At 54.8% G+C, this 18,168-nt stretch overlaps 1 protein-coding gene across 7 annotated transcripts in view; it reads left to right on the plus strand.

Annotated features, from left to right (window-relative positions):
- Positions 1-18,168, plus strand: part of Rnf144a (ring finger protein 144A) — a 95,914-nt gene that overhangs the window by 52,503 nt on the left and 25,243 nt on the right. For all 7 annotated transcript variants that reach the window (XM_027937798.2, XM_027937800.2, XM_027937794.2 and 4 more), the window contains one exon: positions 13,700-13,845. In XM_027937798.2, the coding sequence (XP_027793599.2) occupies positions 13,711-13,845 (135 nt within the window). In that variant the 5' untranslated portion in view covers positions 13,700-13,710. The remainder of the gene's footprint in view (positions 1-13,699; positions 13,846-18,168) is intronic.

The raw sequence follows: 18,168 nt of genomic DNA on the forward strand, positions 1-18,168 counted from the left end.
TGTCACGGCTTTTACAATGTGCCGCTGAGTTTATAGGAGGAAAACGAGCCCCATCGTTCTGCCCACCAGTAAATGAAAGTGCAGAGAGGAACCCAGGAGCAGGGCCAAGATTGCAGAGCTGGCCCAGGGCGGGCCTCGGCCAGGAGCCAGGCCTGCCCCATCTCAGGAAGGGAGGCTGGCTCCTTTCCACACAAGGGCAACCCGCCCACGTGCAGGTGACTGGACAATGTCCTTCTGAAAATTTCAACATAAAATTTATTGGACCCAAATCAACACTGAACATCAGTGGTCCTTGTTTAACAAGCATTTTTATTTTGCTGCCGAGAAAATCACACCTCATTGCTGGCAGTTATCAAGTCATCCACTCAGTAAATATTTACTGTCCACGTGGCACATTGTTCCATGTAGTTAAAGCTACAGGGCTCTCCATACTCCCTGGACTAGGAAGCCTTTCCCTGGCCCAGGAAGTGACTTCTAGCACTGCGGCCAGGTTTTTCCCACGTGGTAAGTTTTGGAGGGTCACTGAAACTTTTTTGATGGCTGTTTTATGGAGCGCACGCTCTGTGTTGGCGCTGGCATAAATTCTTGGGCTACAGTGGTCAACAAAGCAGGCCAAAGACACTGCCCTCCTGGATGTCCAATTCTGGAGAGAGAAACAGGATAACAGGAGAGAAGCCAAGCGCTAGACAGCAAGGGTGGTCAGTGCTGGGTGGGATTTGCATTTACTGTGCGCACCGTGGGGAGGCACGGACTGATCCCAGGGAGCGCAAGTGACTGATGAGACCTTGGCGTGCCAGGTGTGTGGTCAGCGGGAGCCCCAGGCGTCTGCACCGGCCTCCGCCCCTCCTCCTCCTGACACAAGGCTAAACAGGCCAGGGGAGGGCCAGGAGGCCTGTGGCCCTCTGTGGCCCTGGGGAGCAGGGATCTGCATCGTTGCCCAACCTCGGGAGCCTCATAGCTGGCCTCTGTGGCAGCGCCGTGTGGTGTGACAGACTGGGGTGAGGAGACGTTGGTTGGACGGAGTGGGCTTGTTGTTTTTGATGCTGTGATTTTGTATTAATGATTCTCGAGTGACTGAGGAGCCAAGTGAGAGTCCTTCAGAACACCTGGTCCCATTAGACCCATTACCACTTCAGCAACTGTGCCCTCTCCCCAGGCCGCTGTCTGCAAGCACAGGGACCCCTGACAAGGTCCTCGGGGTGCGGACCCAGTGTGGAACGGGGCTGGAAATAAGCAAGCTTTCTAGTCTTGTGATCTCATGGGTCTTCCCAGACAAGTGCTTCTCCCCTTGAAGACTGTTCCCAGTCCTCATCGGTGTTTTCCTGGGAATAATTGGAAGTTTTCGTCTCTGTTTTCCTCCAGGAAGGCTTGCGTCAGTTCATCTGACGAGGCTCAGTTCCCCCAAGGCCGGGCTCCGCACAGACCTTCGTGCCCAGGACGCTCAGGCTGGTTTCTGCAATCTGAGCTCCCACACTCTGGGTCTGGGCTCTTCTTCTCTTTTGGGGAATGTCCTTGAAATCCAAGCTCTGTTTCTGCACCTGCAGGGGTCGTTGCCACCATGTCGGAACTCATTTTGAGTAAGTTTTGGGGTTGGCTGTTCTGCCTAGTGGATTTTCAGTGTCATTCCCAGAAACATGGAGAGTGGGGGCGTCTTGCCTACTGGGAAAAGAGGATAGGAAGGGGCTTGCAGTATAGCTGTGGCTGCAGTCCCTCCATCTCATGAATCCCTCTGCTGTGGGGTCCCCTTACCAGGGAGGGGGCCTTGGGTGGGAGCCTTCCTGAGTGCTCCCTGGAAGAGAGAGATGTGGGGCTCGGGGGTGTTGTAGAGAGGCTGTCTCTGCAGGGCTGTGAGAGCTGTGGCAGATCCAGCCTCGGCCTTTGGGCTTCAGTGCTGACCCAGGATGTGGTGATGGATGGTGCCTCTTCTCGCAGGTTGGAGACACGCATGTGAGATGGCAGGTGTCCCAGGTGTCAGGACAGACATTGGCTGGCACTGGCCAGGAAAGACAGCAGAGGGCTTCTGTATAAGTGTGGTCGGGGATGCTGAGCTCCGGGTTTACTTCTGCATCCTGGCCCCTGAATGACCTGTTCCTTACCTTCTTAAGCCAAAGGCCTTATTGAACACCTGGTGGACTCCCTAATGCAAAAGATTGTCTTCTTATGTGTAAAAGTCACAAGAAATGCCCACTCTTTCTCAGAGGGCAACTTCTTGTGATTCTAAAGGTGAAAGGGACACGTTAGCAATTGCTCCTTTGTGTGGGGAACAGGCGTTACTGCTCATCATGAGCTTTCCTGAGCTCCACGCAGCCTGGAGCAGGGGACATGCTCCCTGGAGCTTGGTGGGTGGCTCCAAATCCCGGACTTGCTGCTTGTGATCTTGGGATTTTGGGTGATTTGTTTAGTATCTTTCTTAAACCTTAGTTCTTAATCTGTTGAATGAAGATGATTGGATTGACTTTCCCTCTCCCTGGTGATGACGGAATTGCAGAATATAAAGTGGAAGGCAGACCCACTGCAGCTAATCCCAAGTGTATCCCAAGAGGCTGTGAAGCATGACTGGTCAGAAAGTAGGTGTCTGGGGCTCCTCAGTGTTGCCAGCTGCAGGGGTCCTGCTGGGCTCCACAGAGAGGAGGAGCCAGCCTCTTCCCTCCAAGGAAGCGGGCACTGCCCACTAGAGCCTAGTAAGAGCCTAGTATTTTCCTGACCTAGTTAGCTAGGCAGCAGTGGGAAGAACAAGATACAGCAGTCTTCTTCTCTGAACAGGTTTTTAAGCAGTCGGCCCATGATACTGCCTCCCTGATGGAGTTGGCACTTTTGAGAAGGAAGAAGAGGTGCCCTGGTGACTCTGGAGTGAACAGGAGGGACAGGATGATTGCAGCGGTGGCTGTTTTAAAGAGAGGATCAGACGGTTGGGAGAGGGGGTAATTTAATGGAGAGTAGCCAACGTTGGGAAACGTAAGAATTGGTGGCATTAACACATCATTAGCTCTGCAGAAGTGGCTGGGGGATTCTTAGGCAAATTGTGCTTGTTTATATGAAGGAGGGCCTTTAACAGTTCTCAGACCTTTACTTCATTGGAAAAGGGTCGAGGCTCCCGACACACAATGCCTTAGCTTCTGCCCAGCCATGGCGCCAGTGGGTCATAAAACTGAGTGATTAAAAGTCCACTCAGCCTCTGTTCAGGGGTGGACAGGAGAGTGTGGAAATGGCATGGAAAAGAGACTTGCCCTGAAAGGGCTCCTTGTCCAGGTCAGGGAAGCCAGGAGTGTCCTGGCGGGAGTGGCCTGTTGTGGTGCCCTCGGATGTTCCTGAACCAGCTCTGGACACTGGAGTTGGATGGACGCAGCTTGCCAGGTGGACGGGCATTGGCCTCGTGTGTGCCCACTGTGGGCTGCTTGGCAGGCTCCAAGTGGCAGAAGGGGAGTTCAAGACCCCAGTTTTCTTTTTCTGTAAGAAGTCTCCTGGGAGCTCCGTGCCTGTGCCTGGGGCTGTCCTCTTTCTAGAACAGTCCCTGGGGGGCAGGGCCTGCATGAGGTTGGTGTGAGAGGGGAAGGTGCAGACTTGTGAGAACACAGCTGGGGCAGAGGCAGAGAGGAGCCCCAGCCGCCAGCTCCTCCTCCCAGCAGCTCAGATTCCACAGGCGCATTGTCATGCAAATACTGGGCCATTTTCCTGTCCTTGGTCCTGACCTCTGACCCACTCTCCTGGAGGATTTCTGGGGGATTTCCTGACTGTGAAAGCTTTTGTCAGGAGTGCTCCTCTGGGCCCTGTGCAGCCTCCCTGATGGAGGCCAGACTCAGAAAGCTGGGGTTGCCAACTTCTGTGAAGGGCAGGAAAGTGGACAGTGTAGGCCCCCATGGCCTCCGATTGATTCTTTGTTTGCTTGTGACTTGTTTGTTTCATAATCTTTAAAATGTAAAAAAGAAAAAAAAACAATTCTTAACTTTCGGGCTGTACCCACCGTCTGCCGCGCAACCCCCCAAAAAAGCCTGGCTCAGACTTGAGTCTCTGCTGCTGGGACTGCGGGGTACCGTGGAGCTAGCACCTGCAGAGGCCCTCAGGGGCCTTGAGGGCAGGTGGGGGTGCTGTGAATCCTGACCCCTGCCTTCTGCTAGTGGAGGTGGGAGGTGGGAAGCCCCAGAGCCCCTCGCCGCCCCCTGCCCGTCTCCCAGCCCAGCCCCACAGAGCCAGCGGGTTCTAGGTACTCTTCTTTCAAAGTATATGTAGAAGGTACCTTCCTGGCACAGCCCTGTTGGTCATTGTGCCTCGAAGGACACATCCTCTGGTCTCCTATGTGAACTGTCACTGTGTCTGCTGCCCCTGGAGGAAGCGCGCCCAGGACAGTCTCTGGCCCCTGCCTGGCCCTGCTGACGTTTTCTGCTGAACACACATGGCCAGCTAACAAAGCGGTTATCTTATTTATTTTTTTCTGGTTATCTTATTTATTTTCGGTCTCCCCAGTTCCTGGAAGGGGGTACCTGACTCTTCTGTTCTCTGTCAGCTCTTCATGCAACTAGAGCAGCACCAAGCCATGGTTCTGTCCATGGGTGACTGAAAAGAGGTCTCAGCTGTGGCCTGTGTGAACTCAGTGCCACCTTTCACTTCCCTCAGGCCTTACTTTTTGGTTTTGATTTGGTCCCAGATTGTCCACGTGTGTGGGGTCCCAATGATGTTTTCACGCATGTGCATGGTGTGGTGGTCAGGCAGGGCAAGCACTGATGTCCTCAGACGTTGCCATTTCCCCGGGGTGAAGTGCTGTGTTCCTCTTCACAGCCGTGATGTATACTGGGAAATCTGGAGCATAAAGCCACGTGTGTGGGGTGGCCTTGCGGATCCCAGTGTCCCCAACCTCTGGAACTTGGCTGGTCCTGACCTGGCCTGGAGCAAAGGCAGGCTTGGCTTGCCCTGTCACACAACACCCCGCCCCGTACTCTAGGAGCCCCTCCTGCTGGGCCCTGAGAGCCTTCCCAGGGCGCTCTCTCTTGCACTGGAAGGTGGACGGGCTGTGTCCCCCTGGGGTTGGTGTCCAGCCTCTGTTTTCCGTGTCTCCATTCTCTGCCCCGTTCCCTGACCAGCTGTGGAGAAGCAAAGACTACCACAAAGTAAACTCCATGGGGGAACTTTCAACCCCGTGTCCCAGGGGATCCACTTTGAGAGTTTCAAGTTTGACTTCACCTTCTGGTGGGAGGCCCACCTGAAAGTGAGATCTGCAGCCAACATTGACCAAAGACGGGGGCTCCAGCCACTCTCCGGGCTTCTGTGAGCAGATTCCTGGCTATTTGTGGCATCTTCTTCCTCCCTCTCCCATCACCCTGAGGTCTTCAAAGGCGCTTTGACCAGAGGGAGAGTTGTGACCATTGAGGGAGGCTGCCCTGTGGGGGGCTACCCCGCCCTGCCGGCTTTTGTAGTCCCGAGGCTGTAACAGTGTGTAGAACTTTCTAGAAGCCCAATGCCTGTTCCTGGGTTGCTAACAGTGGTCAGAGGAAGACTTGGGGCAGGCAGTGTGGGAATGCAGTGGAAGGGGATTGCAGGAGGGTCCGCCGAAGGTCTGATGACCCCGGAACAGGACACGACTCCTGACCACTGGTGTGTGTTATCATGACACTGGTCTGTGTTGATGGTTTCAGCTTCAGGAAGCACATTCTGTCTTTGTCACTTCTTCACTAAGTCACATGATTTCAGACCAGCTAGAGGAGCCAGGGCGTCAGGGTTAGAGGTCAGTGCTTCAAGGAATGTGAAAGCAGGCTCTCCAGCTAGCCCCCTGGATGCAGACGAGGCTACTGGCTCCACAGCACAGTGAGGCCTCAGGGTCCCCTGGTCATCCATCCCAGGGCTGAGTCTCCAGAGAGCCCTCTCTCCACCTAGACTTGCCCCTGCTACTCTGTGGCCAGCATATGCCCTGTTCCATTAGCTCAGGGGACAGACAAGCTGCAAACCCAGGAATTCCCCAGGCTCATGGCCCTGGCAGCAGAAGGACACAGCCCTCACACCCCAGCTGAGTGGGCCAGAGGCCCTTCTAAACCACCTTGGCCATCCACAGTGGCGACTGGAAGGAGCTAATGAACTGCAGACAGAGGGTGAGCTACTGCTGCACCCACCTGTGGCGGTTCACATCAGGCTACTTCAGAGCCTTCACCAGTGACCCCTGCAGTGCACACCTATCACCTGCCCTTATCTGATGACAAAACAAAAGTGACAGTGACTGTGTCACCAGCCAGGTGTGTGAGAGAAGGAAGTGGGGTGGGGTAGGGGTGGGGGTTTTGCAGCTTGTTAGCAAGTCCCTAAGCGGTGTGGAGGAAGGCAGTTCTCTCTGAAAGGGAGAAGGAGCCAGAGAGCATTTTATGGCTGGATGTTTGATTTTAAAGCATCGCTCTCTCCCAGTCCTGAATGTAATGCTGATCTGGGCACATAAACTGGAGCTGAATAACAGGCCCTTTGTGTCTTGCTCTGCACTTCGTTCCTGGACGGGTCAGAAGGCATCATCTGGGCCCCTCTGTGGGAAGCAGACCTGAGTGGTGAAGCTCCTGGGGCCTTTCAAGCTCATGTGTGACGTGTGTGACGAGCACTCTGGGAAGGGTGGCTTGTGGGTTCCGTCCTGCAAGAGCAACCTCACCCCCCGGGAACGGCAGAGGTTCCCCAGGCCCAGCAGTCGGCAGGAGGGGCGCTTGCCAAGCCACGTACAGCTCTGCTGAGGCCCGAGGGGAGGCTCAGACCCAGCCTTGGCCACTGCTGGCCATTTCTCAAAGCCGCTTAGATCAGGATTTCTGTCCAGAGCCAGGGTGTCCCTCTGGAGATGCTTCCTGGGCAGCAGCAGGAGTCCGGGTGCCAGAGGCCCAGAGCCTGGCCTGCTCTCCCTCTGTGCCCTAGCTGAGGGAAGGTGCTGGGGAGTGGGGGGGGCCCCGTCCAGGAAAGGCTGTGGTCCCTGGTTCTGTGTGAGCAGACATCCGCCCACTTCAGTGTTCAATCAGACGCTGACCTCTGCCTTGCCCTGCAGGCTGACCTGCCCCCTTACTAGGGAGGTTTATGCCAGAGGCCCACATCCTTACAGCCCCTGCTTAATTCCAGGACGGTGTCCTTTCCTCCAGTGTCTCTGTCACCATCTGGCCCTGTGCAGAGAGCGCAATACAGGCAGTGGCTCCTGCCCTGGTCCCTGGAGACTCCCTTGTTGACTGCGTCTGCTCTTCCCTGCTCCCCTGAGAGTCTGAGTTTAGGGGCGCCCACACCGTGCAATGTCTGAGAACTGGCGTCCCTTTTCTTCCTCATACAGAACCTTCGTGAGCTCCCCTCCCTGAGAAATGTTTCATGGCCAAGTTGGGCCTACTGTGACCCTTCTGGGCCTAAATCAGCCCTAAGTTCAGCGGTTAAAAACAAAGTCCTGGGCCGGGGGATGTGGCTCAAGCGGTAGTGCGCTCACCTAGCATGCGCCGGGCTCTGGGTTCGATCCTCAGCACCACACACACAAAAAAGTAAAATAAAGATGTTATGTCCACCGAAAACTAAAAAATAAATATTAAAAATTCTCTCTTTCTCTCAAAAAAAAGAAAGAAAGAAACCGAGTCCTGTGCTTCACGTACGTTTTCATGCCAGCCGCGGCGGTGCAGTGCAGTGCAGTTTGGGGACAGACTGGTTTCAGGTGTTGTGCCTTCCTGTTCAGGCTGCACTCCACTGGCAAAGTTCCTCTTTTTAAATAACCTTTTCCTTTGGGCAGTTTAGACCTAGACTGATAGACTTGGGTTTAGAAAGCCTCCTCTGCAGGCCAGAGTCCTGTTGCCGGGGCCTCCTCTGCTCCCCCCTCGCATCTGTCTAGTGCCTCTGTCAGGATCCCGGAGCCAGCGCTGATGTGTCAGGTCCCCGCTCAGCGGGTCATTCGGACTGCACGGACATTTCACCCCGTTCCCTGTTCTGCCCCAGGATCCCACATTTGACTGAGGGTCACTTGTCTGTAGGCTCCCGTGGGCCTGAGAGTTTCTGAGGCTTCCTTAGTTTTTGAAACCTTGGAGGTTCTGAGGGTATTGGCCAGGTGTTTGTAGAATCGGGGTTTGTTTTGTATTATGGTTTGGGGTGATGGTTGGTAGTGTCCCCATCATATCTACCAGGGCCCTGTGTGCTGCTGACCATGGCCACCCCACTGAGACTGTGGGCTCGAGCATCCCGGCTGCAGTGTCACCAGAAGTCCTTCCTGGCGGTCCCTCTGTGTAGCCCACCTGGAGGTATGCGGGAGGCTGTGCTCCTCCTCCTTCTTTGTGGGGGGAGGGTTGGCTGCCCCAACTGTGGGGAAATTTTCCACATGGGAAAAGTCCTTTAGCTTAGTTATTTATTTATTCAGTCATTTATTTATGGCCTCCTGGATACTTGCTTTGTGTTCTAGGTTGGAACGCGTGCTACTGTGTTGCTTAGAGTTTTTCAGCATTAGCCACTGGGAACTCTCTCAGTTGGCTCCGGCAATGCTCTGACGTATCATCAGTGTGTGGGAGATTGTTTATTTTGAGCACTGTCTTGCTTTCTGGCACCACAGGGTGTTCCGAGCTCAACCAGAGTATTTCTTACCCTAGTGCTAGCTAGAACCAACCTTGTGTCCACCACACCCTGGTTCTCTAGGTTGGGGCAGCACGTTGGAATCCAGCCTCTGGGCACCAGCAGTGCTTCTGGCAGGAGGCATCATTGTGTCTGTGCCCTCAGTGGACACGAGGACTGCAGGGTGTGTGCTGGCCAGTGGGTGTACGTGCATCCAAATATCATCACCTGACCGTCTGCCTCTAGGTTAAGCTAAACATGAATTCCTAGTAACAGACCCAGCTCTGCTCCATCACCTCAGGTGTGAAATGTGGGAAGCTCATCAGCACAGTGCCTGGTACACTGAAGAGCTTCTTGCTCTCTCGCACTCTGCACATGTATGTGTGGCTACATACCTGTAATTATGGAGTGTGCGCCCGTGATTGACACTGCCCACAAGGAGGTATCACGGCACTTGCCCTTGAAAAATGCATCAAGCTGGGGAGATGAACTAACTCATAGCATGGGCTTCAGAAGCCACATTTCACCCAGAAAGAGTTGTGATAAAGAATAAATAAAGCCTGACACGCCAAGTCCAGCCCCAGGCCTGGCATCCCAGGCTGTTTGGTTTGGGTGTTGTGGAGAGCTGTGCTTTGGTGAGTTGAGCCCACGTGGACTTTGGAGTCAGGTGGAGAGTGGGAAGTGCGATGGAGTGGGATGGTAGAGACCAGTGGTTCTCAGACTGTACTGTGAATCAGGACCCCCTGAAAGGCTTGTGAAAACCCAGCTTGTGGGCCCCACCTCCAGGGGTTCTGCTGCAGCAGTTGTGGGCGGGCCCAGGAGGTGAGTACTAGCAAACTCTCAGGAAGAGCTGCTGCCGCCATCCCCGGAGGACCAGAGACTCAGAGGAAGGGGGACAGGTGAGGGCTCTGCGGAGTCAGGGCAGACTCCCTGACCCCGGGGGGTGGGTGCTGGGCATGGGGGTGGGTGCTGGGCATGGAGGGTTGCCGAGATTTGGAGAAGTGGCAAGGATAGAGAAGGGAGTCCAGTGGGGAAGAGACATGGAGGTGACCAGCCAACACCAGGAAAGCAGAGCGGGGCTTCCCAGAGGAAGTTGTGAGAGTGAGTGGGAGAGGGATGGCTGGCACCTGCCTTGCTCCGGAGGGAGCGGGTGGAAGGGATGCAGCCCTGGAGCTGAGAGAAGGGACAGCTCCGTCACAGAGCCACATCGCCCCTCTATTAATATGGTGAACGTCTTCCTTGGTGGGCCATTGTCTCTCCAGGTCTCGCTGTCTTTTATCCATACCTCCTCCACCGCGTGTCCTCCGTCATGCTAGATAAGTAACGTGCCTTATAAACACTTGGAATTGCTGTAATTGAATAATATTCATAATTGACCAGATGTTCTTAAAATAGTTTCTTGTTTCATATGACTCCACATTCACAATACGAAAACAAAGACTGTTTTTTCTTTTGTTGTGCATTGTGATTCTCTTAGCAAATTCCTGTTGCCAGTTTGCAGCTGTCCGGTGTTTGCAGAATCATATTCAGGCCATGCTGGGGAGGGAGGGCCGTGGCGGGCTTGCACAATATAGGCTTGTTTAAATAGTTCCTGTGGCCGCCAACAGAATCACGATGTTGAGTGCAGTTCAGAGACTGCGCACTCTACAGGGAATGGGCACAGACACGGAGCCAGGTACACGTCTGTGATCCCCAGCTACTTGGGAGGCTGAGCAGGAAGGTCGTGAGTTTGAGGCCAGCCTGGGCAACATAAAAGATCCCATCTCAAAACAAAAAAACAAAAAAAGGAGACAGATATGGTACCTGAGATAGAGATTTGACCTGCTTCACGGGTGGCTTGTGGGGCTGGAATAGGAGCAGAGGCCAGGGCTGAGGTTGCCCAGTGGCAAGGCCAGTGGAAGCCACATCGTCTGGGGGTGCGTAGAGACCATGGTCCAGCAGAAGAGGAAGGAAGAGAGGTCAAGCCTCCATGCTGTGCCAAGGGTCTTGGCAGCGAGGCTGTCCCCGGGGAATGGAACCAAGCTCTGGAGCTGAGGGAAAGGGCTTGGGAGTGAGCAAGGCTGGATGGGTCTGGGCCTGGGGCGCAGGCTGCACGGGGATCCGGGATAGGAGACGGCTCGCAGGCAGGCGTGGCCTGTGACAGGAGCCTCGGGCCTTGGAATTTTTCCCCTTGCCACATACTCTGGGCACGTGTCCCCCCGGGAACCCTAGGGCACAGCTGATGCCCAGGCAGGAGGCTCTCTCCCACGGATGCCTCGCCCGTGAACTTCCCGACTGCACACTCTAATCATGTCTCTTCTCGGCTGTACAATGTTGTCCTCTAGTCCACAGGGCATCGTCCTCTTTCTCACCAAGCTAGCATTTCCCCGACATTGAATATGCTTCTTCTCACTCCCCCTTCACCATCTCTGTAGAGGGCTGGAGCCGGTGAGTGGGACTCAGGGAGGGGGAGCACAGAAGAGGGCCAGTCATCCCTGCAGACATCGAATAGCCATGGCCATGAGCCAGGGCTGCTGGGTTCCCTTACCCCAAAACCAGTGCTGCAGCGCCCTGCAGTCTGGACCACATGCCCCCCTCCCCCCGCCATGGCATCTGCAACCGCTGGTCCCACTCTACAGGCCAGGGAAGCCAGGGGGCAGCCGCTGTCCTTTGGGAAAGTTTCTAGCCTTAGGTGGTTTCTGAAGCCCACCCCAAGCTCACTGTTGGGGTTGAGGACTGGGATCCTTTTTAGGGCTGACTGATGTTCAGTCCAAACAGCCGTCGCTGTGCACACTGAACTTTAAAGGAATGTGATTTGGAAAAAAAATCATTATGGGTTAAGACAGAAGAAGATACTGAGAACCGCAAAGGACCATCGGAGACCCAGAAATCCCTCATGGGCATTTACACCAGCAACAATAGTGAGGAATTCAGAGTGCAGACAAACATTCCCAATGAACATGACTTCCAGGTCGAATGAGAAACCACCCTCTTCACTCCAGAGAGCTGAGTGACCCAGTTGTCCAAGTCTTCCCGAGCTGTCACTTTTAGTCAAATTAGGAGGCTTGTTTAGATTATCTTGAGGGTGCCACCCGGTCCAAAAATCACTTGAATTTGTTTCAAAGTGGAGATACGTGTACTTCAGAGTGAGTTACTCTTAGGCACTTGGGAGAGCTGGGTCTGCCCTTGCCACTGCCAGTCCCCTGCAGCGTTGGGTGGATGGCTGTCCTTGTCTCCAGGGTGACTCCAGGTCACTCCTATCATTCCGCTCTCCTGTGAGCTCCTGTGGCCTGTCCATCACATGTCTGCCCTCATGCTGCTCTGCACCTGTCCCTGTCTTATCTGCTGAGTTCAGGGTTTGCAGCTTCTCTGGGTCGCTGGCTTCCTCCCTCCGGTGCCCTGCGTGGGATTCAGCAGGCTGTTTGACTGCCTTTGACTGACAAAACTTGAGAAAGAGATGATGTGAATTATAAAGAAAAACTCTGACAGCAACCTGACCCTAGGGGTAGCTTTCGTGAGCAAGAGCAACCTGAGACCCAGTCCCTAGCTGCAGAGCACAGGAGCACCTGGGTTTTCCGTGTCGTGTTGGTGACGCAGGCCTTGTGTGGCTCTCTCTTAAGCCCTCCTGTGCTGGTCTACCCGTGGACTGAGTCCCCAGCCAGAGTCCCTTCCTTCTCCCCTGCCCGTGGCTCGCATCCTGTCCTCTGGTGAGAGATGGTCGCATCTTCCTGTCTCTCGACTGGACGTGACCTCCTCTTCTCCTCTCCAACATCAGGCCCACCCCAGAGGTCTTGGGCTGAGGGTTCTGTCCAGCATGTTCTCTCCTCGTCTTCTCCCTCCAGCACAGACTCACACACCCTGGAAGGCTGCCTGGTTATCAGCTAACCTCTCACTGGTAGAGGAAGTTCCTGAATGGATTCTGAGGATTTGGGTGGGGAACTCTCTCTCTTTGAATCTTTCCAAGGTCCAAAGCCATTTGTGTTTTCCTGTGTTGTGTTGGTCCTTGTGCTTATCAGCCCTGGGCTCTAAGTCAGAGGTTGCCTAAGACAAAAGCTTGTGCAGAGCAGGAGGGCCAAGGAAGCCACCTGTTATCTACACCCTGTGGATCCTGAGATCTGGGTGGCAAGCAGAGATCTTATCTAGAATCTTAACTGAATTTTTCTTGGTTCAGAGTTTAGGAAGCTGAGCAGGAGCACTGGAATAAGAAAACATGTACTTATCTGTTGCAAAATCAGCGTGAATGCATAAAATAAAGGCATGAGGCTTAAATCAAGTGGTAGGGGCCCAGGTGACAATTAACATCCCAGACACAAGCATTTGTTCCTGCAAGCAGATGAAGGCACTCACTGGGAGACCCTGTGGTCAGGTGCTGAGCTAAGGGCTGGAAAAACACACCTTTCCTGTCTCCCCCAGGCTTCCTGACTGCCTGGGGCAGGAGAGAGACCATCCAGCAAGCAGTGGTACTGTAGTGCAGCATTGAGCAATAGAAAACCACTTGGAATCCAGGGCACTGGCCTTGCTGGGCTAGGCTGTGGCCAGAGAGAGTCCTAGGAGGTTGGGGAAGTGAGGGTTATTCCTAGCGTTGTGCTGGGATCCACTATACACTTTGACCTCCAATAAGTGGACCCTGCTGCCCGAGACCCATGCATCTTGGAACTTGATGTTCCAGGAAATCTGCTGGCTCAAGAAGCCAATGGGACAGGGCAGTTTCTGGAGGTTGAGGGTGGTCACAGGACAGGAGGTTGGAGAAGGTGCATCTTTGTGCAGACCCAGGGGCTGCGGAGAAAAGCTTTGCTGATGGGATTCCCAGGCATGTTCTCCAGCGGTCACTGGAGAATAGCCAAATCCAAGGAGAGCTTCTCTTCCAAAATTGCTAAGGTTTTTGCTCTCCTGGGGTAGGTGCTGTATTGGAAGGAGGTGCCATGTCAAATGTACCTGAGAGGAGTGGAGGGAAGGGGGAGCGATTGCCATTTTGAGGATAGACATGAAAGTTACCATGGAAATGTTAAGGGAACCACCTCAGACCCAAGTCAAGGGCTCCTGATTAAAATTTCTGAGGATCCACAGGAGCTCTGTCTAGAACTCCAGCCCCATCAAGAGCCAGCCGCTCACATCCAGGGCTGGTGAGAGGAGATGTGACCCAGCTATGGTCCTGTGAAGGCTGCAGGTGAGGAGGTCTGACCCTGTGTGTCTCTCATGTTTTCAGACTGCTCTGCGATGACCACAGCAAGGTACCGGCCCACCTGGGACCTGGCCCTCGACCCGCTGGTGTCCTGCAAGCTCTGTCTCGGGGAGTATCCAGTGGAGCAGATGACGACCATCGCCCAGTGCCAGTGCATCTTCTGTACCCTGGTTGGTCTCTGGCTCAAGTGCATGTTCAAAAGAACATCGGGATGAGCCTTTTCCTCTCTTTCCAGACCTCACAAGTGACTGGATTAACGGTCTTGGTGGGTGATGGGGTCTCCTGGTGAAGGCTCTTGCTAGGTTGCTGGGATTCTTTGTGTGTTCAGGCAGGCAATCAGATTAGATGTCTGTGATGGTGGCTCGTAGTGAGAAGGCAGTCCTTAAACAGCGTCGTCGAGGCTGGTGGACAGTCTAGAAGACTTGTCCCAGCACACACTCTCCCTTGCCAGTCAGGAAGACCTTCCCCACACCTCCCTACGAATTTAGTTTAAAAATCACACGCTTGACATCAGGACAGGGCTGACCTGATGATGCCCGTAGTAGCTGGAAGCCTCCGTTATTAGGGTCGTCTTTCCCTGCTTTGTGCTGAACGAGAATGTCCACATTTTGAAATCACATTTAAATGTCTTTAAGGTGGAGCCAACCTTCCTTTGGGGCCCGATGATTTATTTTTAATGAGTATGGGGATTTCACGCTCTTGGAATCAGGGCTAACTCAGATCCAAAATTCATATGCATCAGGAAAAAAGGGAGCAAGGACAAAAGGAGAGTGATTCTCTTCAAGTCGATCTAAGTCCACCCTGTGTCCTTGTTTATCTTTCCCATTCGGGAGGGACAATAAGCTCCCACAGGAGAGAGGAGGCAGGTGGTTGCCAGGTCCTCGGGAGCTCGGGGCCTGGGGTAAATGGGCTCCGAGGGCAGAGGTTCGTTCGGCGGGGTGAATGCAGTTCCTAAAGCAGCTCCAGGTCCTGGAGATTCACTGTGGCCATGGACTGAGGGGTTTTAGCAAAGCAAGAACATGCCAAGCCAAGAAGCAGAAGTGTGAGACGATGGCTACTCTCCCAGCTGCAGGCTGGTGGCCCACGGTGTTCACGTCCCCAGAGCCCCGAGCTGCGCACCTCGCACGCACGGTCTGAGTGTCAGTTACGGTTCAGTGAAGCTGAAAACGAAAACACCACAGTCATCATCTGAAAAAGCAGAAGAAAAAAGAAAACCTTTCTTCACTTTCTAAAGTAGCGAAGACTGGCCAGGGGTGCGGCCCCGGCAGAGCGCTTCCTAGCCCCCAGGTTTGGGTTCCGTCCCGATACCACACACAGCCAAGGTTCTTGCTTCTGAATCCAGTTGCCACACTGGGTGGAAGGGCAGCAGCCTGTGGAGTTTTCGAGTGTGGGGATTAGAGTCTGTTGCTCAGACAGCGTCTCCCGCCTCTGCACCATCAGCGGCACCGGCACTGTGGGGGGCGCAGGCCAGCACAGCCCGTCGTCACCTCTGTCCTGTGGTTAAGGACGGTGAGCCGATCCAAGCCCTCGTTCTCCCATTTCTTGTTGATGCTCTGCTCGGATGTGCTCGTGGTCAGAAGGCTTCCTGGCTCATGCTCCATCCCCCAAACACCTGGGTCCGTGCGGGACTCAAGAACTAATCAGCAGAGGCTCACGGAAGTGAGATGGCGGCGGTACAGGATTGACAACCAACAAACGCGCCCTGTTAAAGCCCCAGGAAACTATCTTCACCCCACAAGGAAGGAACCTGATTTTGACATTTTTCTGCCAAGGGGAGGGTGGGAGGGAGGGAGATGCTGACAGAGGGGAAGCAATGGCCTCCACCCACCTGACACACCAGGGGGCCTCATCCCATTCCAGAGGGTGCGCTGCACGTAGAGCGGCCTCCCTCGCCAGGAGGGGACACCTTCCTGGGCTCCCCTTTTCCACGGTGTCCCCGGCATGTTTGCATCCCTCTGGTCACCCACAGGCTGTCAGAGGCCATCCTGTGTTCCTTCTTCTGGAATATTCCATCTTCCAGGCTGTCCTGCCAAGGCTTTTGTGACACTGTCGCTGGCTTTCTGCTTCCATAAGACGGGAGTCACAGGAACAAGCGACTCCACCTCAGACCCAAAGCTTATCTGGAGCCGAGGAACATGAAAAGAGGAAGCCAGAACCGCGTGCGTCCTGGGGGCGCTGATGGGAATGCCCAGAAGCAGCAAGACCCTCAGGGCTTGTCCCCCTCAACCCCTAATTAGGAATTAAAGTGTCGACAGCATCTCACCTTCCACCTGGTACTGAGAAGCACAGGAGGTCCCTGCGCGATGGGCCCTGAGAAGGGAGAAGGTGTCCTGTGCCATGATTCTGTGGTCCTGCACCTTCCCTTCTGGGGCGTCTCTGGTCATCCACACCTGGGCAGGCGATGGAGGACCCAGGGCCCGCGGGAGGAGGAGGTACAGTGCCCGCAGGCTGGCTTCCTCCTCAGGTCAGCTTAGAACCCCAGGCGTGAAGGAGTTGGGGCAGCGTTCTCCAGGTGGGTGTCCTGAGGAACGTTTGTCCAGAAAGCACCCAGAACGATGCTGTGGCATGGTGGGCCTGCCCACACTGTGCTGCGTTCCTGTCTCTGATCACCCCACGATCCTCTGGGTACTCAAGCGCGCACAGCCCCAGGCACTCCCCAGCCTGAATTTCCCAAATGCATGTGAGCAGGACAGCATCTGTCTACTGGTTACTGACAGGCCCGGCCGTGATGCCTGTACCCAGGGCTTTCCCTGCTTGCAGGGGCCCTGGAGGCCTTAGGGGGAGCTCACCCTTCAAAGGGATAAAGATGCACTCTCCCACAGGTGGTACCCTGGTTGGAAGGGTAGGGCATCAGCAACAATTGCTGCTGCTACCCCTAGGAGATTTCTCGCCTGCCAATCTTACTGTACCTCTGCATAGTTTCCATCGCCATAAAGCTTTCCAGCCTCAAAACGGAGAGACACAATCCCTAGTTGGGGTGAGGCACATGCTGCGTGCCGTCCGAGGGAGCCCCTCTGCCCCCTGGAGCATGTTGTGTGGCCCACCTGGTAGGTAAGGTGAGCAGTGGTGACTGCTGCAGCCCTGTCTCCCCCCCAGCTCTGACACCAGGGCCTGACCACAGGTGCTGGGTGAAAGTGTGGGCTGGGAGATGGCACAGAACACCAAGTGGGAGGAGCCAATGCCATTTCTCATTAAGGGCTCACAGAACCCTCATCTTCCATGTTCATGGCATTTTCCGTACTACAGACTAGGAAGCACACAACAGGCTGGAGAAACTAACTTTAAAGCTCTTCCAGGCTCTGAGCAAAGTCCTCCGCTGGGGGTTAGGACCAGATTCTGAGGATGCGGACCCCCACCCACTATCCTGCTTGTAGGCTCCTGCCCACCACTCCTCTGGTCTCTTCTCAGCTCTGGGACGCACCACGCCCAGGCCAAGTTGTCCACACCCCCCGGGCTGCCTGTCCCCACTTGAGAGCCAGCCCCGGGGGAGGCCTCTGCAGAGGCCGCCCTGGCTGCTGGACTTCGCCACCTCTGCACTGCTCAGGCTCAGAGGAGAGGCCTGGTCTGTGCCCATGGAAGCACCTGGTCCTGAGCCCTGGGGGCTGGCCTGCAGGCAGGGATGGGGTTTCAGGTCATGGTCTCTGCCAGCCAGCAGAACAGCCTAATTCCAACTGTTCTAGACACATGAGGTCATCCTGTGGACATTCATCAGAACACAGGGGCCCTGGGCTAAAGGACACTTTGAAAACTGTTTGCTCTGATTCCTTTTTACCAGGGCAGCCTGATCCCACATGATGAGACAGAGATTTACTCTCCTCTGAACCTGACAACTCATTGAGTAATTAGACCGACCTCTTGGAAGAGGTGGCAGCAGGGCAGCAGCAGTCACAGGTGTCTGGAAAGAGAACGGAGCAGGCACAGCTCACTCTCCATGCACCAAGTCATGTGGGACCAAGTCCACAGCCTTCCAGCAGCAGGTGCTCACTGTCCCTCCCGAGCTCTACCTGCAGGGCAGGCCACTCAGCAGGATTGCTTGCAGGGTCCCACGAAGCTGTCCTAAGGCTGTGCTGGTGGAGCCTCCGCCTCTGCGATGGTCTGTGGGGTCTATCAGAGGGCGAGTCTGTGCCGCCGTTCAGCTGTCGCCCAGAGCAGTATGTAGAGGACTCTGTGGGGTCTCCAGCTCTTCTGCTGAGATGCAGAGGAATGCCTGCTGCCAGGCAGCTGGTTACTCTGGGCACATTCTGCACGTCTGTCCATCCATCTTCTCCCGCCTGTCCCTATGTACAGCACTAGCCTATCACTTCCTGCCGACCAGCACTGCTAGCTGTAAGAAGAATAATACACAGTTCTTACTGTCAAAGAACTTGCCGTCTGGTCGGGGAGAAACACTAATGGATGCCTGGTACCAATGGCTCCAGACGTGCTGAAGAATGCCCGGGGAGCGCCTGAGTCCTGGGACCACCTTTCTCTCTGCCAGGCTCCCTCTGCACCCG

This window comes from Marmota flaviventris, chromosome 14 (assembly GCF_047511675.1).
Source record: "Marmota flaviventris isolate mMarFla1 chromosome 14, mMarFla1.hap1, whole genome shotgun sequence".
NCBI lineage: Eukaryota > Metazoa > Chordata > Mammalia > Rodentia > Sciuridae > Marmota > Marmota flaviventris.